The sequence below is a fragment of the Anolis sagrei genome, chromosome 4, assembly GCF_037176765.1.
Source record: "Anolis sagrei isolate rAnoSag1 chromosome 4, rAnoSag1.mat, whole genome shotgun sequence".
Lineage (NCBI taxonomy): Eukaryota > Metazoa > Chordata > Lepidosauria > Squamata > Dactyloidae > Anolis > Anolis sagrei.
The window spans coordinates 186,678,825-186,705,785 of record NC_090024.1 but is presented as its reverse complement, the minus strand read 5'-3'; the positions used below and the strand labels follow the sequence as shown (position 1 = coordinate 186,705,785).

The following is a 26,961-nucleotide window of genomic DNA, read 5'->3' as shown; positions in this document are numbered from 1 at the left end:
AAAGTGAGGTGAAATCTTCTGAAAAGGGGCACAAACTGCAAAACAATTGTACTTTTTAAAAGTACCTGCTCCTAAATTCAACATACAAATTTAACATACAAATTGAACTTAAGAACAAATCTACAGAACCTATTGTGTTTATAACTTGGGGACTGCCTATATATATATATATATATATATATATATATAGTCTTTACACTCCCCAAGGATTCCTTGAGTGGCTTAGAATTTTTTTCTTTTTTTTTTCTTTTTACAAATGCTAAGAAGATGTCCTTGCAGAATCTCTTTGAAGGAGAAATGGGGATAACATTTCACCACTGTAATGTAACTTGTTTAAGACAGATCATCTCACTGACAGGGTCAAAATGGGATTGAGCTTCCAGATATACCAGACAGAACTGAAGTTGACCATAACTGAAAGTTAACTTCTGCAGTGTATCTCAGAGTTGTCTGACCAGCTTAATTGTAGTCAGTATTTTCTGATGCCCACAGATCATGCCATTTCAGTCAAGTCTGAGTAAGCTTAATCCATTCCAGAATTATTGTGCATTTGAGTTTGCTGTATCTGAATGCCAGTAGTTGACTGGATGTTGACATTTATGACAACTAATGCAAGGACTGTCTAAAACCGCAGGCCTTGCAACCATGAAAGTTTGATTCAGATCTTCAGGTTTCTGGAGCACAGAAGCACACAGTGAGTCCCATGAATAAATACATAACAAAGTCCTGTGGTGTTGGTCTTGAAATTAATTGGCCCATTACTATTCTGAGATACGTTATTGCCACTGAAGCAGACAGTGGCTCTTAGATTCTGGGGAAAAACACTGTTTTGTCTAAAAGTTGAAACATTTGTGTTAATTATTCTGTACAACAAACTGTCATGTTCAGAGTATGATGAATGAGGGATATCTATTGTGATGGTATTGACCTTCATTGCCGAGCAATCTGCAAAGTATAAAAAAAACCCCCAATGCTAGCAAGTTTGTCACGTAATTTATATTCATATTAGTGTTGATGACCCCAGATTTTTAATATTCTATCTGGTTTTCTGGGACCAGTAATATATATTTATACTTTGTGTATATTTCTTTTTTTAGATAAGAAGATTTCAAATGTAGAACATGAACTAGGACTGTGCCAGACCGTAGACTAGAACTCTTACAATTCCCCAGGAAGTGTGGCCACTGGCCATACTGGCCAGGATTTCTGTGTGCTGCCTTCCAAAACAAGTAATATTTCCAAGCTTTGCTCAGATATAACACTTTTCCTGTGTGTTAATGCTAGTTTGGAAGAGTACAAATGTAAAGACATCCAGCAAACAGCTCATCGGTGTACTGAAGACAGGGCTCTTTTATGTATTTGTATGTAGAATTTTGTATGAAAATTGAAATATAACTTGGATCCTTCAGAATATCAATTTTCATAATCCAGAAACATTTCTCTAGCTATTGCAGCTGTGGTCAGAACATCTGAACAGATCTAATCCCTAAAAGTAATTCTGTAATCATCACCATCATCATTTGGGGGACAGATCCATCAAGCAAGGCTGATTTGCTACCTGTGTGGTTGCCGTAGCAATCTTTCCCCCTGCCATGATCCCATGCATTGCCACCAAACAGCAGTATGGACCAGTGGCTCATGTATTATTTTCTTAGTGTGCAGTTTTGATTTTTAAAAAACCATAATTTCACATTGAGTAGATTTTGAATGTGTGAACTAGGATATATAAGAAACATCATGACACAATGAAAGTGGCTTTGATAAGGTTTCAGTATGTTAATAGTTACTATCTATAAAGTATGGAAACTTGAAAGTGACTTGATATGACAGTCCTATATGCTAGGGGAGAGCATTGTGTTTGAAGCAGGAACATTGGAAGTATAGATCTCCAGGGTACCAAGCAGAGCTCATTCCCAATACCTGCTTCCTGATCTTTCTAATTGGATGTGTCAGGCATTGAATGTGAGGCCCCTATAGCTTTGATTCTAAGCTATAGTTCCTCCTTATAAAACACTTATCTAGATGCATTTTGAAAGAGCTCTGTTTGAAATATAGTTTGCTATTTTTATTGGGAGAGAGCCCTTCTGCTGTGTACTTACTACCAGCATACTTAAACTTGTCATCGTAAAATATGTTAGCATGCTAATCTGCCCAAGTGCTTGAAGATGAAAGTTGTTTTAGTTGAGAACCTGACTAAAATTGCTACATTTTTTTTCATCAAAGTGGAACAAATACTTTGAAGACCCTTCCACCTGGAACAGAATATCTTGCAAAATCACTAATTTACAAGATTCATTCCTGGTCAGTTCATTCTTGATCCTTGTAAGACCTGGGCAAGAAAGAGATCTTGAGGAGAGATTTAAAAAGTATATGGGAATGAAACTCTGTGACACTGTGCCAAGCCAGCAATATAGTGGTTATGTTGCTGAAGCACATCAAAGGCAACACAATCCGAAACACAGGTTACCTACAACCATTAAAAATTCAGTCTGACAGTTTCTTCCTGATCATACAACTATTTAAAGGATTGTTGTAAGTTTTTTGGGCTGAATGTTCATGTTTCAAATGAATTCTCTCCTGACATTTCACCTGTATCTATGGCAGGCATCCTCAGAGGTTGTGAGGTCATCCCAACCTCTGAGGATGCCTGCCATAGATGCAGGCGAAGCTTACAACAACCCGGTGATTCTGGCCATGAAAGCCTTCAACAATACAATTATTTAAAGACTGTTCAGTTGTCCTAATGTCTTTTGTGTTGATTGGCTGTATTACTAAAATTAGCTATCCAGTTTACTACTTGGCAGTTGTGTGAAATCTGCCTATACACTTTTTCCTTCATTTTAAGAGCAGTAGAACTTTCTTCTTTGTGAAATAAACATTGAAAATTCAGAAAGGAGACCAAGCTTCCATTGAGTTTTTTCCTTTCTAGTAGTTAATACCAATCGTGGAACAGGAGAGTAAAACACTTCCTAGTCAATCATCTGCTACTGTGTGGGTATACTGACAAGTTAGATGATCCTGTAGTTACATCTTATTTCCCTTTCTCCTTGCCATGCGTTTCCCTGTCTGTATCTGAACAGGCAGAGCAACAGATGAAAAAGGATTTCTTGTGCAGTGGCATCACTAATACATTGGAGGATATTTTTGCCTTTCCAGTGGTTATACCTAGCATTTTATGTTGAATCAAGTCTTAGGGACCATCTTTGCTTCATGCTGAGCTGTCCATGCCACTAAGAACCCCAGACCTGGCTGTGTCCTTATCCTGTGAGCATTTCTAACTCTTACCACTGACTTTTCTGCCCTTGCACTTGTCAGACATTTCTCTCTCTCTTTCCCTGGGCATGGCTAACTCAAGCACCTGGCTTTCCTTCTTCCTCTCTAGATCTTTGAACGCATCCTGTTTATCTGGGCCATCCGACACCCAGCTAGCGGCTACGTGCAGGGGATTAATGACCTGGTCACACCATTCTTTGTCGTGTTCCTCTCAGAATATGTGGGTAAGCAATGCTTGTCAGCTACACTATGCTCTTAACCTCTGCTATCAAGAATTCTGATCTCTATAAAGTTAGGACTGCATGTTATCACTGATGTTTTGGATTGACTTCTGTCATTACCTGCTTAACATTTATTTATTTGCATTATTTCTACCCCGCTCATATCAGCCTGGAGGCGACTCAGAGCGGTGAACATTGGAAATATTTTTTTTTATTTAAAAAAAACATATCTAGCAATGATAGCCATTGGGCAAAACAGTCAACTTGTGACTAGGACCTATGTCCTCTTTGTAGTTGCAATCAGAATGTTCCCCTTGAATCATTGTGAACCTGGCTAAAGTGACATGTAGGTAAATTCAAGTGATTCAGTTATACTGCTCTTGTTGGGATTTCAAATTCAGTTTAATCCCACATTCTATAAAACAACAGTGGGGAATCTGTAATTTTCCAGATGCTCGAGTACAATTTTCATAATCCCTGAACATCAGTTATGTTCTTTGGGGTTGATGGGAAATTAAATGTAACAGTGTCAAAAGGGTGACAAGTTCTCTCTTTTTGCCATAAAGAAAAATAGGTGGCATCGTGTCAAAATTAAACTTTGTGCCCAAAATACTAGAATCTTGTAATCCTGATGCGTTATGCAAATCATAGTCAAGGGAGACATGCTTGTTCCTTGTAGGTTTTAGAAAAATAATAGAATGGCATCATAGCTAAGATTATTTATTCTGTTTATATCCTGATATTATTTATTATAGCACACTTTGTCCTTTCAGCAGTCCTGTATAGTAGATCCCTTTGACTTGGAAATAGATTTTTATTTTTCATTCAAGCAGTGGTTTTTAAAGATTTTGAAGTGGGAGCTGCCAGTAAACTTATAATATCTTTGAAATCCTATGTGAAAGAAATTCCACTTTCACACTCAGATTTAATAACAACAACAACAACAACAACAACAACAACAACAACAAAACTTTATTTATACCCCACCATCCTCTCCCGGAGGGACTTGGGACGGCTTACAAAGTGCTCAAAGGTACAAACACGCAATATGCAAAAAGTGCAAAGACAACAACACAAAGCAAAAAACTCCAACATAAACATCACAAAACCCTCTAATTAGGATCATTAAAATGCAGCAATAGCTGCAGAATACAAAACAAACTGCAATCAATATCAGTCTCATAAAGTGCATGTTAAAAATATCCAGGTCCTCAAATTTCTAGACATTGACAAAGGCTTGTCTAAAAAGCCATGTCTTCAGTTGTATACAGAAGACTTGGAGAGGGAAGGAGAGTCTAATATCCCTTGGGAGGGTATTCAAGTTTCCCTTTCTGGATCAGAAAATGAAAGACTAGTACTAGTCAGCTCTTAAACAAGTGTATATTTTATATGTCATTTTAAGCATTAATAGAAGAAATAGGTAGTATCTGAGAATATATTTTAAGCATATAGCATATTCATAAGGAGGGAGGGAGCCCTTCTGAAAGGGCTCAGACAAGTGTGCCTTTGAAAATAAAGTTAATAATTCTACAATCTGTCTCTGCATATCATTGCCTGATTTAAAAGCTTTGGATAAGAATTACAGAATGGTTTGTATAACTGTAAAAATATTGGATCAACAAAGTCAAACTTTACCAATGCCCTTGTCATTATCATGTTGACCCTTGCATGTCGCTTGCAGTTATTTTGCTTATGTGGTTGCTCCTTGACCTGTCTTGGTTGGGGTCATCAATTCATTTTATTGCACATTGAAGATTAGCATCCCATAACTTGAAAATCCAATTTCCCAGAATAAATTATGTATTTTGTTTGTGTTCTGTAAATGTCTGAGCATGAATGAAACTTGATCAAGTACACATTCCGTTGAAATGGTAAAACGATGTCAGACAATGAGATGACACTATTCTTCAAAACCCACTAGTTTTAGTACTCCATTCTTATTGTAAATTGAGAGGAAGATGGAATAGAACATGAAATATTAGTAGTTGGTTCATAAGGACAAGGGAGCTAATTTCAGTTTAGGAAACTACATTTCCAGTGCCTGTACACAGAATTAGTGCCCATGTATCTTCTAATCCTGGAAATAGAACATTCAAACTTAATCAGATTTCCATGATGATGTTTTTTGTGATTATGCCAGTCTAAATCAGTGTGGCAAGGGTGTAGCTCTCCACATGGACTACAACTCCTAGAAATTCCTCACTTTGACTGTGCTGTGCTGGCTTGGTTTCCTGGGAATTGTAGTAAATAGTATTCTGAAGGTCATGAGTGGTCTGCTTCATATTCTGTATGCCTTTGAATCCTTGATGAAAATCCATGTCAAAAGTTGTGTTTTCCCTCTACACATACATACATAAATATGTGGGGAGGGGAGCAGTTAAAGGGAAGGATGGCACTGAAGGGGAGGAGTGCATGCATTGCAGCATTGCAGCGCTCACCACCATTGGCTACATTCCCCAATTTTACTATTCTTCTGGGTCACTAGCCATTTATTCATCCTTCTGCTAGAAGATTGCTGCAGAGAGTTGATTTCCATATTCTTTTTTAAAGCTCTTTGTTAGGTGCTTAAAGGACAGCAGAATGGGCACTGCAATGTGCATTTCACAAAGGGAGGTTGGGTGGTTGGGGGGAATCAAACTCATGCCCTTCTCCAAAGGCTTGTTTCCATCATTTCACATTTGGGGGGTCTTGGAGGAGGAGCTTTGGAGATTCCTTCATTGCACAAACGTTTGGGAACCAGGTAAGATTCTGAGGACAAGCACTTGCTGTTTGTGCTCTGAACTAAATTGGAGCCAGTGGGATTGGCTCTTGGTGAAAAAAACTCAGAATGGACCAATCAGCAGCTTAGTAGCAGTATTTTGAATAAGTCTGTTTCAGATAGACTTTAAGAAGCAGGCCCAACATCTAACCTAGTAATCTAACCTAAAGGTAACCAGTAAGTGATCATACTGTGTCTCTGTAGAATAAAAGACTATTACTGAAATATCGGCCATAGCTTGTAGAAGCACTCAATGCAATTTGAAAGTCCAGTCACAAAACTGGATGAATGTGCACTATCAGACCATAAGTCTGATATTTTATGAGGGATACCATTCTGCCTAGATTGAGCACCATCTATTTAAACAGATAAACCACCGTCACTTATTTTTCAGCTTTAATGGGTTGTATTTAATGATCCTCATTCAGTCCATTAATGATCTCGGGCACTGATTTAACACTTTTACCACTGTGACTAAAGAAGAAATGTTAAATTACCTAATTTAGTGCCTTTGGGAATATGTTGAAAAATATTGGACAAAAGATTGAATTCCCTAGCATAAATGCCACAGGGCCTAGCAGTAGTCCTCCAGTAGTTCCTGGAATCAGTGAGGGGTCAACCCACTGGAACATGTTGTCTTCCAGTCCCCAACCCAGAAAATTTATATGGAAACATCCTGTAATTAATTTTTTTCAAAACCTATAAAAAACTCCAGAACAATTAGCATGCAGCTTCTGTCTTCTAGTAGAGGAGAATATCTATGTGAGTAACCAACACCCTTCTTTATCAAAATCAGGCTGAAAAAAAGATGTTTTAGCCCTTTCAGGCTCATCCAGAAATATTTGGCATTGCCTGCATAGCAACAAATCTCACTCTTCACTCATTCAAACAAGGAATATCTAACTTTCACCAGATTAGTGTGCTATGTCTTCATTCATACTGTGGATACAAATGTCTTAAATTCCTCCCCTGACATTAAGCACCAGATCATGGAGTTCAGAGAGTTCAGAGTAGCAACATATTTTTCCCCTTCTCCCTGATTACGACCTTCCTTTAATAGCTGCATTTTATCTGTGGTTTAAGCCATTTCTATACATACCCATTCTCTAATGGCACAATATGTCGTTCAGATAGCTGAGTCAGGAAGACACCAGAGGCTCCCGAGGGAAGCATTTTGTCTGGAAAATGACTATTTTGTTTGGAGGTGGGAGTTCTTAAGCAGTTATCTCCAAATAAAACCATGCTTGTGTATTTCTGCCGCCACCTGTGTCTGCTAATGTTGGAAAAGGCATCTCTCTTAGCATCTTTTTGCAGTGATGAATTAACCTTTGCCGATTACATCACTGCCACTCATTAATCCCCCACACTGGTAGGAGAGTGAGTTGCATTCCCAGCCAACATCCTCAGCATATTTTTGAGATCGATCAAGAAACTTCACCAAAAAGTCTGTTGCTCTTTAGAAGAAATACACAAAGAATGAAAGAAAGAAGGCAGGGGGGTTGGGTTGGATGGCCCATGAGATCTCTTCCAACTCTGTGATTCTAAAACTCTACTGCATAACAACAACAAGGACTGACAAGTAAAGTATTTTTATGAAAACATTTCTAGATATTGAATAATGTCCAATATTAGCATTACACCAATGGAAACAATCCTTACAAGTTGGAAGGATCCAAGCCCCCCCCCCCCCCCCCCCCCCGGCCCTGGTCACCTCTCCGCAGAACCTGCTGTGGAAGATTGTGGGACTCTCCAGAGCAGACTTAGAGCCTAAGACTGCAAGATGGAATGTGTTTGGGAGGAAGATTGAAAATCCTGGCACTTCTACTAGTGTCTTCTTGAATTTGGACCATCAAACATTACACCATTTAAGTCTCCAAAATGATAGCCATGTTTGGCTGTTGTAGTAAAAACATCAAAGAATCCTGTGGGGACCTTAAACGTCAATACATTTTCTACAGTGTGAACTCTCATAAAAGCTCACGTGATAATTAATTTGTTAGTCTTTATGTTATCATAGGATTATTTCTTGTCCTGGCAGCTGCATTGTTGTGATGTTCCTCACTGATCTCACTAGATGTGTATCCGATTTCCTGTCCTCCAAAGAATATAGGAGAACTAGAAAAGGTCGAGAAATGTGCAAGTGTGCCATCTTCCTTGAGATATCAAACAAAGAGAGCAGTGTAGGAAATTTGCTAACTTTGGCTCTGCAAAAGAGGGAACTGCTTTGTTATTTCCATAGGGAAGTGCTTACAGGTGGTCTTCCTGGTCTGAAAATGACACATTTGGCTCCCCACTGAGCTGTGTGGCCAATTTAGTAGACTAAGCTCTCCCTCCTCCTTGCACATTTCCAAGATGTCCACTTTTGGCTTGCCGCACCAATCCAGCTGCCTTCGTGAGCTGGCAGAGTACACAAGTACTTCTGGGCTACTGCCAGTGACAGATCTATATATGGAGTGTCTGCTACTCCCATCAGATCAATGGTTTCAGCTGAACATTGCTGAGCACTGCTTGTTTCAGCTATTTCTATATGACTAAATAGTATATGGAGGTGGTTGGGGCTGCAGCTGCAGTGTATATTTAATGTCCTGCAGGTGGAGCTCCTGCATACTGCCAGAGATTATTTGCAGATTTTCTAAGTGAGAGCTAGCATGGCCTACTGATTTGAATGTTGAACTGGGATACTAGTGTTTGAATCTTCACTCAGCCATGGAAAACCACTGGGTGACTTTGGGTAAGTCACACTCTCTCAATCTCAAAGGAAAGGAAGGGCAACCCACCTCTGAACAGATTTTGCCAAGAATAACCCACAAAACGTTCACTATAATAAGAAATAACTTAAACGAATAGAACAAGAGCAACAGGTAGAGCTTCTGCATGCAACCAAAAGTCATCAGATTTCCAAACGGAAGCAGCTGATAGGGGGCTGCCTGCTGCTGAAATGATGGCAGATAGGGAAGGACTTCAGTGGAATGAACATCTTGCCTTTTTTCCTGCAAGATGTTTATCCCACTGAAGTCCTTCTCTGGCTGGTAGCATTCGGCCAACCTGTGGTGGAGCTCCTCTAGGGAAAAGAAGGCAGCAGGCAACTATTTGGGCCTGGCAGCGAGGGGGGCTGATTTCCCAGAACCCAGAGCTATGTGGGGTTTTGGCTGCTAGCAACTGCCTCTCTTCCCAAAACTGAGTGACGCCACTATCTCTGATCATTGGCTAGAATCTTGTTGTTCTTTTATGGTGGCAGAAATACTATTGAAGAAGTGGTCGTGCTTTCCAGGACATTGCTTAAGGGCACTGTCTTCCACAGACAACCCCCAAGTACCTACAGCTTGCAAGCAGTAGCCACATTTTTGTACAATGGAACAGTTCAGTATAACTAGCTTTTCTGTTGTAATTGCACATTATATGGACAATAGGCAGGATATCAGACATTGTCCAGAACCTTTTGAAAGGGGTCACATGCCAGAAGGGAATAATTTGCTGGCTTTTAAAAACAATCAGTTTTCATTGGATTTTTGCCACCTGGTTACTGATTCTGTGATTTGATAGCTTTGGGTCTGCTTCCATAAGTTGGAAATGATGGTATAATGCATGATGTGAAGCTATGAAAGAAGGAACATAAATATTGTGAACAATGGAGATTAGTACACACAAAGAAGAAGGCTTTAAATTGATTGAGCTCTTTGGCAGTTAAGGAACACTGTGATCCTCCACTGTACGTTTTAGACACTACCTCACATTGTTTGCTTGCCCTCATTGTTCCTTCCTATGGTTTGTTCATTTAGATCTTATATTTACTAAGTTAATCTCTGGAATGTTTTCTTTAGTCTTCCACCCTTCTTTTTGGCATACCAGTCTATTATTATAATGTGCACTAGAATCTTTATAAAAGGTAGAATAGAGGCTAAACACTACTGTAATAAAAATACTGAATTTGCAGAAACTTCTTATCTTCTCTTTCTTCTCTTTATCAGTATCACCCAGTTTATCTCCTACTCTACCTGTCCACTTCTCAACCTGAATTATCACCTATATATTCTTCCTCATGTTCATATATCTATTCATTCATTGAGATATTCATACGTGTGCAAGCGTACTTACACAGGGATGCATGCTTGTCACTCCTTCTGTTCCTCACTGACCCCTCCCTTCCCCATTCATTTGTGCAATGGTTCAACATGCCAAGTAGCAGTAGAGTTTCATTATTTTAAAAAATGTATTTCCTACACACCATGCATATAAAGTCAGCCCCCCACATTCATTGAGATTAGGGACACAGCACCCCTATAGAAGTTAAAAAGCATGTATGAAGAAATTGCGATTTTCTTTATCTGAGAGAACATCTCTCTAGGAATTTCTAGGTCTTCTAGTACAATTCTGTGGTCAACATCCACTGGAAGCTGAACAACTACAACTAGAACTACATTGGAGGACCTAGAAATTTCTAGAGAGGCATTCTCTTGAAATCTCTAGGTTAATCCAGCATGACTGGATGAAATTGACAATAGTGTCACGCTGGAGAACATTTTAAATCAAATCCACAAAAAACAAAACTGCAAATGACTATACTATAAAGCAAACCACTAGGGATGCATCTCCGCTTGTAGAATTAATGCAATTTGATGCCACTTTAATTGCTATGGTTCAATGCTATGTAATCCATGAATTTGTAGTTTGGTGAGGCACCATCACTTTTCGGCAGAGAAAGTTAAAGACGTTGTAAAACTACAATTCCCGTGATTTTATAGCATTTAGCCATGGCAGTTAAAGTGGTGTCAAACTGTATTCTACAGTGTAGGTGTACCCTCACTCCCCACCATCCTTTGTGAGAAGTGCATTTAAATCTATTAAGTAGGAGAAGAATCATGCATCTCAGATTGTATAGGTGCATGTGCTTCCCAAACAGCTACATTTAGAAAAGAGTAAAAGAAGATGGAAGGAGCAAGTGTCCTTGGATAAGGAGAAGAGAATCATCCACAGATGGATCAGCATCTGTAGGTACCTCATTGGGGACCATGGGCTTACAGAACCCAACAGTGGTATATTGGAGAGGTCTCTGGTGGGAATTTGTTTCCCTGTAAAGTTGTCTCACTTCATATATAATTATCTCAGTTTTAATTCAGATTCTTGGCAATACCTTCAAAACACCAGTAAGATGTTTGCAGTGTGCTGTCACAGTAAAAATTAATCGTGGATGCTTTCCTGGTAAGGCAGACCAAAGTACAACCTTCCATTGCTAGTGTCCTAAGTGCTTTAGACAGCAGCTGCAGAGAGAGCCATGAGCTAGACTCCAATTCAAGTGAAAATTTACCCTACTGGCTGGTTTCCAATGCAGTCTCCTACCTTGTTGGTTGAATGCCAGTCCAAAAATCTTTTTTCCCCTCCCCATCACTGCCTGCATAGCAAGCCGTTAATTCTCTTCTAACCTACCTCCAAAGTGCCCTGCGCTGCGGTGTCAATCATAGCTATGTTAGTTCTTCATGCCAGTCCCGAGTGCCTGCTGCAAAGCTGTTGGCTGCCTTTCAGTTCCTGTTCAAACCATATGTTGAATATCCAGTTTCTTTATCTGGGACCTGTCTAAGGTTCTTACAGAACAGATGTTTGTGTTGAGCAGTATGCTCAAGAGAGAATTTTCCAAAGCTGCTCTTTTGCCAGGACTCCGGGCTCGTATTTTCAATGCTGTTTGCATCCATTGCCTCTCGTGGGAGTGGGGAAAGTTGTATCCATTGCAACATTTGTCTTTATTACATAAGCACCGCAATGGCCAGATTTAAGTATCTCACCAACCTATTTGTTATTTATCACTTAATTATTCATTAGCTGCAGTTATACTACTGCATTTCCTCACATTTGCTCAAGAAAGTGTAGATAAATCTCCTTTGATCCCCTTAATACTTACAACTCTATGAAGTAGAGCAAGCCATGAAAAATAGTGTTTTCTCTGTGTTAGTATCAGTGCTCCTTCAGAGAATCCTTAGAGAAGACTACTGTTATAAAAACAAATTTTGGGTTTTGGTATTGGACATTTTGTTTAGCTTTTACTCTCACCATACTGGAAAAACTCTTTAAGGAGAATGCTTGGACTCTTCTTACTTTTTATTTTTAGTTCCTTTTTGTAGTTGATTTTCTTTCAGATTTGTTATACAGTTGATGGGTGAAGCTGTTATTTGTTGTGATCACAGATTTCCAAATGAAGTCTTCAAAATGAAACTGTATCCCTGAGATAGGGAAGCCATGTTCATATTAATATGGGCTAACATAGCCAGTGCTCCATATTGTTTGCTTTTGTCTCAGTTACAATTCCTTGGTTCTGGTAAAGTAAAAAATATGAAGAAGCATGATATCTAGAATGAAATTACATAGAATAGTACTACATTCTGTTTCTCTTAAAATATCTTTCTGGGTCCAAAGCCATAATTTGCAAAATATTGTTATTTATAATTACTTGTGCAGCTGTATTTCATCTTAGAATATAAGAATATTATAAGCAATACCCTTATGGAGCCCCCAGTGGCGCAGCGGGTTAAACCCCTGTGCCGGCAGGATTGGAGACGGATAGGTTGCAGGTTCGAATCTGGGGAGAGGCGGATGAGCTCCCTCTATCAGCTCCAGCTCCTCATGCGGGAACATGAGAGAAGCCTCCCACAAGGATGATAAGACATCAAATCATCCGGGTGTCCCCTGAGCAATGTCCTTTCAGATGGCCAATTCTCTCACACCAGGAGCTACTTGGTTTCTCAAGTTGCTCCAGGCACACACACAAAGCAATACCCTTGAACAATAGAAAATTCCCTAATGATTCAGAGAGGCCATACTGTTTCTCTTTCATATTGACTATTTCTTAAATGAGCTGTCTTTTACCTGGGGTCCTTGAAATGTTTTAGACTGTGATGTCCATTATCCCCTGCCAGTATGCCAGGATGATAGAAGCTCATTTGAATAGTGCCAAGTTGGAGAACACCCCCCACTCCACCCTATCAGTCTTGTAAGATACTGTTCTCTGTATTTTGAAATTTAAGATGGAAACATAAGCAAGGCTTTTCAAAGAAGGACATGTAGCAAGCAGCCTAATATGTAATAGGTAGTTGGACTGGAGTTGACAAGATATAGAAAAGTTTGCAGAATTGCTGGACATTTGAGATTTGAAAATTATGGAATTATGATGTTGAAGATAAATCTTTAAGTGAGATAGTCACTTGCTTGACCAATGAGATTCTCTTTTTTATATGGTTTTGCTTAGGAAGAAGATTTCTTATTTAGCGGAGGTCAGGGTAAGATTAAGAACAATAGTGAGATTGATTGGCATGTTGAAAGTTTTGAATTTATCATTAGCTAGAGATAGTAATTTGATGCATTGCATTGTCTTAGAAAGATATTGATGGGTAAACTTAATAGATGTATGGTGGAACAGTAATATTAGGGTTTGAACAACAATAGGATTGAATAACATGCTGGTCGACTTAACAGTAAATGTAGAGGAAGTAAGATGTTTTGCCATTTATTCACCTCTACTATTTTTCTTGCTCTTCCTGGCTGCATCGTACAATAGGGAGGAGTAATGAAAAGACCACCTGTACATTAAGATCTTCCCATTTTCCTCCAAGAGCTTCAAAATCTCTTTTGAAGATTATGCATTACAGTATCCTTGTTTCCTACATGAAGCAACATGAAAGGGCCGGGGGTCAGTGGGCTTGATGAGCCTTGTCAGCTGCTGAGTTATGTGGTGGAGTTTTGCCCCAGGGAGGCAACATATTTCTCTAGATATCCTATCAGGTTTGCAAATCACTGCTTCTGTTCCTCTCAGGGGAGAGTCACCTACAACCAACACCTGTCTCCTTTGAGGATTGACAGGGTCCCTTTCCTGTAAGGTGTTCTGCAGATCTCCTAAAACAGATCCTGTTGGTGAACCAGATTGTGTAGCTCTAAACTAGCCACCTCCTCAGAGACATCCCCCCACCCCTGCATTCATCAAGGATAATCCAGTCAGAAGAATCCAAGACCTCCTCATTCTCCCTAGTATGCTCTTGTTCTGCCTCATCAATGATTGGGGAAAGAGCCTCTGATTTATTCTGTGACTACAAATGAATTCAAATCCAATTCATGATTTTTTTTAAAAAAAGGGGGGGGGGGAGATGAAATGTATAAGTACAACAGAAATCCTATGTGCACATACATACAATCCCTCACACATATCAGTAGCTTTTTCTATTTTTTGCTTTTGGGGTTACACTTTTTCCCTATGAATAAAGGCTCTCTCTTCTGCTAACATCTGAATTAACCGGTGCTAAAAAAAACTAGATAATGGTTTCTCTTTTAAAGAGTCAGTTATTATGAAATTCCTCTGAAGCTTGAGCCTTGGTGCAAGGAATGATCATCTCCTTACAGATTTAATGTGGGGAGCCAGGACATATCTTTATGCAGGGACAGTTCTTCATAGCTACAGATGCTAATTACTTTGAGCTAGATTTAACTTTCTGAATTTTGAGGGGAAAGAAACTGTTTAAGAGCGATTATGCTCCTGCAAGTCTGTGGAGTATTTTTGTGAAGTCACAATTAGTGTTGGTAACAGTGTGCATTTCAAAATCTGAAGGTGGCTGCCTGGGATCATCTCCCATCCCTTTCCTTGACTGTTGTTGCTTGATAGACCCCCTGCTGCCATCTCCATTACCCTAATGTTCCTCATATTCTGCTTGCTGCTGGGCTTCTACAGCACTGGTACCTCCCTGCTGTTCTGTGATGTCTTTCCTCCTGAGCTGAGAAGTTGGTGTCTACAAGAAGTAGGAGTTTGAGGGTGAAGATAAGGCTGGAGGCCTTCCAGCCACAGAAGGCTAATCCTTTAAGTTCCAAATAGCTGGCAGGACCCAAGTAAACACAGTGGTGCCGTTCATACATGACTTCTTCCCTCATTAACACAACTGTTTCTTTATGCCATAACAAACTGAGGCCAATTTCACTGAGTATTTCAATTAGCTTATGGGAATTAGTTCTAACAAATTTGCTGATGATAAATTCATATTTTTATCTGCAGTTTTATCCATGCACCTAGATTACCAAAGTTTAGCTTGGAAAAAAAATACACATGCAAAAGCTTTTGTTGTGATGATATATTCACATGTATGTGGTTGCATTATGTTACAGCAAACAAAAGAGCATATAAATGTAAGATCATCCTTGCTGGATCACTTCAATGGCCTATCAAAGTCTCTTGCTGTAACCAAACTACTGTGGAGAAATAAGCAAGACATGAGTGCAGCTGCATTTTCCCACTTATATATTTCATCACTTGTGCTGAGACCTCTGTTACTGTATGGGATGTAAAGCAATCATGTCTAGTAGCCATAGGTAATTTTCATGAGTTTGTCTAATCGCATTTTAATGTAGATCTGTTCGGCAGGTGTCCCTATATCACACTGATATGGGGTGTATTTATATGTCCTTAATATTTTGCAAATTTACATTTGAACCCTTCTGGTGCCTAAATTTAAGAAAATAAATGTGAATCATTCTCATTATGAATTGGTTATCATTGCAAGAATCCAGATAACATAGTTCTTAAAGCTGTACTGAATGCAATAGATTGCAAATAAGGAATTGCATAATTACATCACCATGCATAGTAATGCTGTGAACTGTGTGCTTAGTTTGACCCAGAACATTTGAGGTATGAAGGGCCTGCTTTAAAGTATCATGCAGCACCTCCAGAAGCTGAAGTCCTTGGTTGACATAAACATTCTTAAGAGCCATATGCTGTGATTAGCCCTTTCACTTAGGGCCAAACTACATATTATGCAGAGAATCCAAGACAAGCTCTCCCAGTGTTTACATTTTTACTTAACAGTTAACTAGGGGGGCTCTGGTGTTAACTCTACAGAGACAAGAGGAATAAAAGTATTTGTGTTTATCTTCCAACAAGGTGAACAGTGACCTGGAGTAGGGGTGGTTTGGATTACAAAATTAGCAGAGAGAGAAATAAGAGATAAATACCCCTTCTGTAACATCACTGCTCAGTTAGATTCAAAGAACTCCAAAATCTGTCTTGGGGGGGGGGGGGATGTGGCACTCCTTTCGTGGGTCTCCTCCCTCCATGTTTTGTTTGGCTTTTGTACATAGATTGTGATATTTCTGGCTCAGTAAAGTTCACACAAGCCTGGAAATACATGCCAATTCTACATTTTAACTACTGAATTGTTCTTTTGTAAAATGTTTCATTGAAATGCACTTAGAGGGAAGCCACGAGGGCAGCTTACATAAAAGGATCAGTGAATATACGCCATTTTGTGAGGATTTTGGTTATGAAATGGAGGTTTAACGTGTGAGGTTAACAGAATCCTCCAGGCCAACAAACTCTGATGGAAGGGACTACAGTTCCAAGTAGACTTTGGGCGATCCTTCCTGAATTCAGCTTGTAGAGTTTGGTGCCTGCAGAGCAGCTGCCCTTCCTGGGCTCTGAGCCCTCAATCCCCTTGAACCAGAGAACTGGGCCAGTTGCTCAGCAGTACCTCTTAACACTGTAGGAAGTTTGAATGCTTGTCCTTGGCTTTGAAAAAGAAGCATGAGGGAAGCGTAACCTCCTGTTCAGCGCTGCCAGCCAAAGCAGCTCTTCATAGGGACACTCTGATATCCATTAGCAAAGCAGCTGCCATGGAGAGAGGCAGAGAGTGGCCAGATTTGTATTCCTCATCAGCCTCTCATGGGGTTGTCAAAGATATCCTGGCACATGAAGAAGCAAGAGATACTTGCACAGATGGGTCAAGCAAGGCTTAGAGGTAGGGGAATAATGAGTCTTGATTAACCAGTGGGGTTGCTTTATGGCATAAAGTAAAGGAAGCCTGGAATTCTGGACTTTAAAAACAAAACAAGCACAGTGACCAGAAAATCATCCTCTTGAAATGACACAATTATTATTATTTTATTATTATGTATTTGATTACAGAAAGTTGTCTGAGGAGGTGGGGTGTAGTATTGCCAAATCACTGTGGGGTTGATGGTAATTTTTGTTCAGCGTTATTTTACTTCCCTAAACCCCCTGACTCAAAAAGAAGGATTTAAGATTCAGAAAGTGGAGATAGAAGGGTAGGGAGCTTGTAGAGGATTTGAAAAGTGGGTGGATTTTTCTAAGTTATTGTATTTCTTGTAGAACATAACATAGTGCTTATGCATGAGGTTCTTTCTTCTAAAGCAGTGGTTCTCAACCTGGAGTCCCCAGATGTTTTTGGCCTACAGCTCTCAGAAATCCCAGCCAGTTTACCAGCTGTTAGGATTTCTGGGAGTTGAAGGCCAAAGGCATCTGGGGACCCCAGGTTGAGAACCACTGTTCTAAAGAGAGTGAAGGATGTTCAGAAATCTAGAATTGGCTAGAAGAACAATACCTGTAGCATTCTTCTGCATAAGACTGTTGTACAGGCATTCCCTGAGCTAAAAACATCCAACTTATAAGCAATTTGTTAGGAACAGAGATGAGACAACAGGAAGTGACAGAAATCTACCACTGGAAGTGTTATTATGGGGAGAAGGTATCTCAACTGAAACTTTATCACCAATCCTTATTTCTAAATAAATCAAAATTTTCAAAATCCAATTATCACAGGGACAGAAGGTGAGATGAAATCTTCTGAACAGGGGCAAAGGCTGCAAAATAAACACCATAAGGGTGTTAACCCTTCCCTATGTTATCCAAAGCTTGGATGGATGGATGGATGGATGGATGGAGAGGGCTGGAGTTATACTTTAAAATGTTCCTGTTCTGACTTACACACAAATTCAACTTAAGAACAAACCTACAGGATCTATCTTGTTCGTAACTTGGGGACTGCCGATACTTGGAATCATTTCTGTGAGTTTTACTTAGGACCTTATCACACAGTCTTATACTTCGTCTTTGATACCCTTTACTTACTAGTGCCTGTGGTTCCTATCACATGATGCAAAGTCTGTTTTGTTGGTACCTCATAGAATCATAGAGTTGGAAGAGATGTCGTGGGCCATCCAGTCCAACCCCCTGCCAAGAATCAGGAAAATCACATTCAAAGCACCCCTGATAGATGGCCATCCAGCCTCTGCTTAAAAGCCTCCAAAGAAGGCGCCTCCATCACACTCCGGGGCAGTGTTCCATTGCTGAATAGCTCTCACAGTTAGGAAGTTCTTCCTAATGTTCAGATGGAATCTCTTTTCCTGTCGTTTGAAGCCATTGTTCCATGTCATAGTCTCCTGGGCAGCAGAGAACAAGCTTGCTCATAGGTCAGAGCTTTCCAAACTTTTCATGTTGATGATACACTTTTTAGATATCCATCCTTTCGCCACACAGTAATTCAATTTTACGTGCAAACTGGAGGTCAAACCAACCCACTCTAAGATTTTCACATAGTATATATAATATATATTATATATAAGTTTCATATAATCTTTACTGTGTAAACGAGGTTTGGAAAGTTTCCCTTTACGTTTCTTATTACTACAGTTGTGTGTCTTTTTCTCTATATCCGCTCCACGTGATTAATCGCAAACATCATTTTCAACAGATGTTATTTTGTTAATTAGAAACATCCATTTTTGTGATAATTACCGCAAGTCAATCAACAAATTGTGCAAATTATAGAAGTTATAAAAGTACTTACACTTAAACAGCACCAGCATTCCACTTCTGTAGTGATTAAACCACTCTGGAGGTTTTGAGCTGAAACTGTCTTTTGGGAGGACTTTGACTGTGTCTTCCTAGTTAGCTGTACAGTGTTCAATTCTCCAGGGATCGTATTTAATCTGACCTCTCCACCATGACCTTCCCATCTTGGGTGTCCCTTCACGGTTTCGCTCATGGCGTCATTGAGGTGCTCAAGCTCCAGCACCACAACAAGGCAACGATCCTTTGCAGGAGAATTAACTAACATCCTGGTGCATATTTTAACATAATCAGTAATTTGGGGAATCTAGAAAGTTAGGATAAATTGCTAGGGGAAAATAACTGAGTGACTAAGAAGGCACATTAAACTTGTGCTTTGCAGAGCTCCTCTCGTGGAAAAAAGGCATTTAACAGTAACCAATGCAAACCATTTCATAAGCCCAATTAAAATATATTTAGAAGAATCAGTTCATCCAAGAGTGACTACAGTGTGCTTGCAACAATCTGCTCAAACACTGTGCCCAGGAAGGGGGAATTCTAGGTTAAAGTTTTTCACATCTTTGAGGCCTAGGTTAGGTTACTTAAGGAATAATATAATATTCATTTGGAGATTGTATTGTCTGTATTTTAGTGCAGTCTTGGACATAGGGGACTCTGCGTAATCTATATTGTAAAAGTAAAAACATAATATTTTGTGCTATTCGCGGGTGCATTTGTTATCTATTTATCAAAATGTACATACAGTATGTATGCCTCTAGAACATGGCCATATAGCCTGAAAAAAACTACAACAACCCAGTGATTCCGGCCATGAAAGCCTTTGACAATACATACAGTATGTTTTTTGCAAAATGTATTTAACTTTGTTATTCACAAGACAGACCTAGAAGCTCTGTGTGGTGTTCAGGTCTTGAACAATGCCTGTTTGGGGTGCATCTATACTGTAGAATTAATGTATTTTAGCAATGCTTTAAGTGCCATGGCTCAATGCTGTGGATTCATGGGAGTTGTCATTTTTAAAAGGTCTTTAGCCTTCTTTGCCAAAGAGTGCTGATGCTTCACCAAACTAGAAATCCCAGGATTCCCTAGCATTGACCCATGGCAGTTAAAGTGGTATCAAACTGCATTAATTCTATAGTGTAAATGCACCCCTGGTCATCATCTTTCTGTGAGCTAACCATGCATATTTAACCTATTTTTTTCAGTCATATGGACCAGAATTTTCTTGCTCTTTGTTTAAACAAGCACAATGAAAGATGAAATTCTAAGGCCATTGGCCCAGTGCTGAATTGTATTTTTATTTCAATTTGTACAGATTTGATTATAGCAAACCTTCCACAGTACATGTAGAGCAGTCTAACGAATAAATGGTTAAGACAGACTAGGGAATACACCTTGAACCATTGCTCTCACAAAATAGGGAAATTGATCCCTATCTCTTAATCTTCAGAATTTCTTCTGTCTTTTGTTTTTCAGAAGAGGATGTGGAGAATTTTGATGTTACAAATCTGTCTCAGGAGGTGATGCGGAGCATTGAAGCAGATAGCTTTTGGTGTATGAGCAAGCTACTAGATGGGATACAGGTAGACTTTGCTTTCTCAGTCTCTTTGTTTATTCCTTCTGAACCTCGGTTTTTTTTCATCATGTCAGGAGTGATTTGAGAAACTGCAAGTTGCTTCTGGTGTGAGAGAATTGGCCGTCTGCAAGGACATTGCCCAGGGGATGTCCAGATGTTTTTTTGATGTTTTATCATCCTTGTGGGAGGCTTCGCTCATGTTCCCGCATGAGGAGCTGGAGCTGATAGAGGGAGCTCATCCCTGCTCTCCCCGGATTTGAACATGTGACCTCGGTGAAAACTACTTAAAACCTTGATCATGCTCCATACTAAAAATGCTGCATCCAGGCAATCTAAGTATTGCACTTAAATATCTACTTTCTGTCCTTTGTATGAATAATACCAATTCAGCACAGTTGCATATTTTTTTCTTGTCCTTCATGATTCATTCCACATTTGCATAATTTATTCATTTAGATCAATAATGTCTTGCTGAGCATATTTACTTTTGAATTTGGCCACTAGAATTGGGCTAAACAGATTGCATATAATAATAGGACATTAAGTTTTCCAACCTAGTACCCTCCATATGTATCAGACTACAGTTCCCATAGTCTCCCAGCAAACTTGGCATGGAATTGCCCATTAATAAATGATTCTTTTCAGTTGGCGTCTAACAGGCATAGTGTGGAGTAAGTGTCACTTTTACATTTATTTATTTATGACATTTCTACCCTGCCTTTCTCAACCCTGGAAGGGACTCAAGGCAGCTTTACACATAGGCAACTATTTTATGCCATTAAAAACAATATACAATTAAAATGAGCATTTTAAATAGAATTATAAAATACATCAAAACATTTAAAAGCATTTAAACCAATATCACCATTGTTAAACCATGCTATCCATAATTGTAATCCAGGCCATTCCAGTAGTCCTTGCACATAATTCTAGATCTGTCTATTGCACAATTTTGCCAAAGGTTTTATCAAAGAGCCACATTTTTTACTCTCTTATGGAAGGTCAGGAGGGAGGGGGCTGATCTAATATCCCTTGGGAGGGAATGCCACAGCCAAGGGGCCACCACTGAGAAGGCCTTTCTCTCATTTATGCCAGTCACGCCTGCGAAGGACGCTGGACTGAGAGCAGGGCCTCCCCGGACAATCTTAAACTCCGAGATGGTTCATAGGAGGAGATCCATTCGGACATCCATCTTCTTCATTGATGCTACTTTTATAAGACTGTGCTGGGCAAATTGTGTGTATGCCTGATTTTGAATCTGCATTATTTTAAAGAGATACCTGAACATGGCTTTCATGAAAGAATTTTTCAAAGCTAGAGAACTTTTACCCTCCATGTAGTTTGGATTACAACACCACTGGGGCTCATCAGAGAGCTGCAATCTTTGTTTGCATTGTGCACCTTTCTTGTAGAAATTCCTGACTACCTCTGATTATGTATCCATTAAGGAGAAAATTGGTTAATAGCTGAACCATCACCTTTTCTAATCACCATGAAACAGTCAGGCAATTTCACTCATTCAATAGGTTCTGATGATCACCAGCCCTGGAGTTCTTACTTCATGATACATGTTGCATGAATTTGGTCCCGGGATGGAGTTCTAGTAATTCCCCCCCTCCCCCCACATATATATGTCATTTTAAAAAAATCACATATATACAAGGTATAGAACTCAGGTAAGAAAGAAAAAAGGGAGGTACAGATTCCAGTACTTCTTGAAAACTTCCACTTCATAAAACGGGAACATTTTAGAAAGCACATGTGAAAATGGACATTTTCCTTTACATGCACTGGTTTTTGTTATTGGGATTTTTATTATTTATTTACTTATTTATTGTGTGTTACAGGACAATTACACATTTGCACAACCTGGAATCCAAAAGAAGGTCAAAGCACTGGAGGAACTTGTCAGCCGTATCGATGGTAAGTGAGGCTAAAGCTACTGAAGATGAATTTCAGTTTACCAGGTTCTTCACCTTTATATCCCCACCTCAGTTGCAAAAGAAAAAAGACTCTGAGTGTGAGGTGTACAAAGGTACCATGATGCTAAAACAGCTAGAAGATGATCCATTCAGAATGTCAAATCTCTTTAAGTTCTTCGTGTCTTCAGTGACTCACACAATAGAGTTTACCGCCGCTGTGCAGTGCATCATTTGGAACATATATAAGTGGTTTTTTTTGTTTTTTTTTAAATAATCTTTATTAGTTTTAGAAAAATAGACACATAAATACAAATACATTTACTTGTTCCAATATACAAAATCCTAATACAAATATCTCGCTATCAGAACATCAAGAGAAGGGTAGGGGGTCGGGGGTTGGGGGGACTAAGACAGGGAAGGGGGAAAAGGGGGGGGAGGGGAATGGGGAGTGTGAAGGGGTGAGAGAAAGATGGGGGTAACATATAAGTGTTTTTGTGGTGACCTCTTCTCCCCAATGCATGTAACCAGCCTGATTCCCACATAAACCCTCAGCTCCGTGATGCAATGTGCATTTGATGATGGTTAGGCCCCTGCTTATGAACGCCCAGCCCAAATTGACAGATAGATGGTACTTAGCACTTTACCCCCCCCCCCCCCCGCCCCTATAGTTTGCTTTTTGCACAAGTCCATACCCAGCCCTCTCTAACTCTGATTATGTCCATCATATTTCTGGTCACTGGTTGTTGAAGTTTGCTTCTGATACATCTTAATTATGTTTTTTATACCCTGCTGTTTTTATTGTTTTATTAGATTGTGATATGTTATTGTGTTTTTAACTGTGTTTTTAGTTGGTAACTTTTGTAGTTCACTCTGGGTTTGGTCCCACATGTAAGCCACCCCGAGTCCCTTCAGGGAGATGGTGATGGAGTATAAAAATAAAGTTATTGTTATTGTTGCTATTATTATTGTCGTCGTCATCATCATGCTAAAGCAGCAGCTAAGGAGCTTGAGAGAGCACAGTAAACCGTGAGCAAGTGCTATAAACACCTATGACTTCACATATGACCTCTCAAAGAAATATAGTTACTTCATTACATCATTAAGGAATGTTAGGATTGCGACAAGAGAAGATTAGCTGATAGACCTGCAAAAATGGCTGCCGTTTCTAAAGTGACCCTGTAGGAAGCTTGTGGTTTAAGCTGGTTTTGTGAGTGGGACTTGGGTTAACTGAGATGAAGTTTGATTGGTAAATAAATGTAAATAAAAACAGAATGCTACTGAGATAATGACTTGTGAGGTTTGTCAGTGGGAGATACTCTATATTCAGCAGTGTAAATGGAATGTGCTGTTTCAGAACAGGTACACAATCACTTCAGGGAATATGAAGTAGAATACCTGCAGTTTGCCTTTCGTTGGATGAACAATTTACTGATGAGGGAGCTTCCTCTTCGCTGCACCATTCGCCTTTGGGATACCTACCAGGTATGGACTGTCTAGTCTTCCTGTTGAAGCTGCTGATATCCTCTTGATTGCGGGGATTTTGCATTGTCTGTATTGGACCAGACTGTACAGTCAGTTTTCATGTGCCCGTATATTCAAGTGAATGCTTTCCCACGCAGATCCACAAACCCCCATAAAACTTGTAGAAACTGTAAAAAATGAACGAGCTACATGAATTCATTCTTTCTAACCCCAAGTGTTGTGGATTGTTTTTTCAGTCTGAGCCAGAGGGATTCTCTCATTTCCATTTATATGTCTGTGCTGCATTCTTGATTAAGTGGCGGAAAGAGATCTTGGATGAAAAGGACTTCCAGGTAAATCTTCACAAGGCAATTACATTTAGGAAGAAATGCAGCATGATTGTCTTGCTTGAGGCTTTTATCAGTTTAGCATAAGACAGTAGACTGCACCATAAGCAGCAAGACTTCTGGCCTGTAATTGGGTGAACAAAATGATGCTATCTAGAAATCCAGTTATTTTCCATGTATAAATCCCCAATGGTGGGACCCTAAATATGTCTGTTAAGTTAAATACTTAATTTCTTGTGTTTAAAGTTCTGAAATATATCATATTTTTTACTGCTTACATACAGAATCATCACTGTCCCATTTGCCTCAAATTGGTGAAAATTAATTCCTAGTGGCTGCAGTTCAAACTTAAATGTAACTAAGCATGGATTCAGCTTTTTGGCTTAACTGTGGGCATCTGGACATTCTGCTTGCTTACTGCAATAGCCACGCTTCCACCTCTGCACCAAATTTTGTTCTTTATTCCAGGGCCTTCTAATGCTGCTACAAAATCTACCCACGATACACTGGGGCAATGAAGAGATTGGACTCCTCCTTGCTGAAGCCTACAGACTGAAGTACATGTTTGCGGATGCTCCCAATCATTACCGCCGATAGGTATCAAGCTTCTGCCTCTGCGCTCCATCATGTTGGCCCAGTCCCAATCACTGTGGCGTTGCATCACTTGAGTCCTCAGACACTCTGACCAGGAACCCACTCTTTGCTGTAAAAAGCTCACACTGGACTTCCGTCTTAACTTTGCGTGTGCCTGCCACTCTGTGCGTGGATGTGCCACTGAAACCACCATTAGTGTCCCATGCTGTTATGGTGGCCTGAGCTCAGTTGGGGAAGATGTACGAATAAACTGAGCCCCTGAATGCACTTCAAGCCCCAGCTTGGGTCATCTGAGCCTTGCAGCCTCTTGTTAACCCGCTTAAGCACAGACACACTCATGCACTCCCAGCTGGGCCTGTATATCCCCCCTCCCCAGACGCTGTTCAGTCAAACTCCCCAATGAAGATGCCTTACAAAGAGTTCTGCCCTGGGGAATGGCAGTGCCGTCGGACTCAAGAAGCTCTCAGGGCTTAGCTTCACTCGGCGTGTCTGAAGAAGTGTGGCATTTTGAGAGTTAACAAGAGAAACATACACTCCACACACACACCTCCACACAGTTACACCCTGTGAAGCATGTCTCTTTGCATAGGTTGGTACACATGTGTTCAAAAGGCTGTCTTGTCCACACACTGTTTGGAATGACACAAGTGAACAAGACAGTAAGTCTTCTGTGATTGATTGATTGATTGGTTGGTTGGTTGGTTGGTTGGTTGATTGGCTAGCTTACTTTCTGTCTGTCTGACCTGCTGTGTGAATTGAACTGAAGGGGGAGGGCTGAGCTTTTAAAAATCTTTCTGTGACAATGACACTCCTCCAAGGAATTATGTGTATATTGTGTTCTTGTGTATATGGGTAAAAGATGTACAATATCAGTCTTCTGTTTGTAGCAGATATGATTTTATATTTATAACGTGTGTCTCAAGCGTGTAAAGGCTGCCTCGGTTACAAATGACAGTGGGCCCCCTGCCTCCCCTGGTTGTCAGGGTTTTGGAGCTGTCTGCACATCTGCACTAGCACATTATTCCCCTTCCTCAAAACTTGCATTTTATTTTGGTTAGGACAAACTTCACTCAAAAGCAAAACACATGGAGCGACCTCTGGAGCTTCAACCATCTGGCCCCAAGTAGGCCATCTGTGGTTGACACCAGGCCTGTATATTATTGTCTCCATCTCTTGGGATGGGGAGTGCGACCCAGCCTGTGTTACCTGGCTTTTCTCTCTTCCCCGCCCTGCTTGGCCTCCTTCAGTGAAGAAAAGATGACTTTCTTGCTTCAAGGCTCTAAACTGTTCTGGAGAGAGAGGAAGAGGTGCTGGATTCTGTACCAGACCCCCTTCCTCCATGCTCCACTGTTGTTTCAGTGTGATTTCTGACAAACAACTATATTAAAAAAGTGTGTTTTCATTTTAATGGTTTATTCCAGCCAGCAGGTGGAGTCTCATTAGTGCCAAGACTTGACCTCTTTGGTTACATTTATTCCCTTGGGCTGTTTTGCAGCTTGTGTTGGGCTGACTTTTCATTTCATCAGGTTTCAAACTGCCGGCTCCTCCTTTTGTTTTCCCACTTGGGGCTGGAAATCAAAAGCAGTCCAGCAGCTTTCTTGTAGTGATGGCACCAGAGGATGCAGGAGGCACAACAAGGCAAGAGTCTTGCTGCCACTCAGACACGAAGCAGCGTTTCCCAAATGGCTTTTCTAACCTGAAGTTGTTTTCTCAGGCATTCTGACTTGATTTTCTTTTGTGTGTGTGCCTTTTGTTGTTTCCTCTGAGACAGCAACCTGGTGGTCATTAGTTTAACATGACTAATTAAAAAGGAAAACCAAAAACATGTTTCCAATCTTCTTTTATTACTGATTCTATAGGATTATGGGCACTGACATGGCTTCTGAGGACCTTCCTCTGTTTTCTGGATTCATCTCGCATTGTAGTGGACTTCAGTCCAGGGTGACTTGGTTTCTACAGTATTCTCTCTTTGAAAAGTACTATTCTAATCTTGCTCTTGTTTATGATATTGGTACAGGAATAGTTAGATGTATTCTTGTTTTTATAATAAGGACAGGGAATGTGAGGCCCTTCAGATGTTGATTATAGTTACCCTAACTTTAGCCAGCATTGACATGGATGATGCAGTCCAGCAATACCTGGTGAGGGATAGAATTTGCATGACAGTTTCAAAATTTTCACTGTGCCCTAAAAATCTGG

The 26,961-nt window shown here is 40.0% G+C and overlaps 1 protein-coding gene across 4 annotated transcripts in view; it reads left to right on the top strand.

Moving 5' to 3' along the window:
- TBC1D22B (TBC1 domain family member 22B) overlaps window positions 1–26,585 on the top strand; it is a 50,494-nt gene extending 23,909 nt beyond the window's left edge. For all 4 annotated transcript variants that reach the window (XM_067467981.1, XM_067467983.1, XM_060773170.2 and 1 more), the window contains 6 exons: window positions 3,383–3,497; window positions 20,339–20,445; window positions 22,286–22,361; window positions 23,715–23,842; window positions 24,079–24,174; window positions 24,637–26,585. In XM_067467981.1, the coding sequence (XP_067324082.1) occupies window positions 3,383–3,497; window positions 20,339–20,445; window positions 22,286–22,361; window positions 23,715–23,842; window positions 24,079–24,174; window positions 24,637–24,765 (651 nt within the window). In that variant the 3' untranslated portion in view covers window positions 24,766–26,585. The remainder of the gene's footprint in view (window positions 1–3,382; window positions 3,498–20,338; window positions 20,446–22,285; window positions 22,362–23,714; window positions 23,843–24,078; window positions 24,175–24,636) is intronic.
- The last annotated feature ends 376 nt before the right edge of the window (window positions 26,586–26,961 follow it).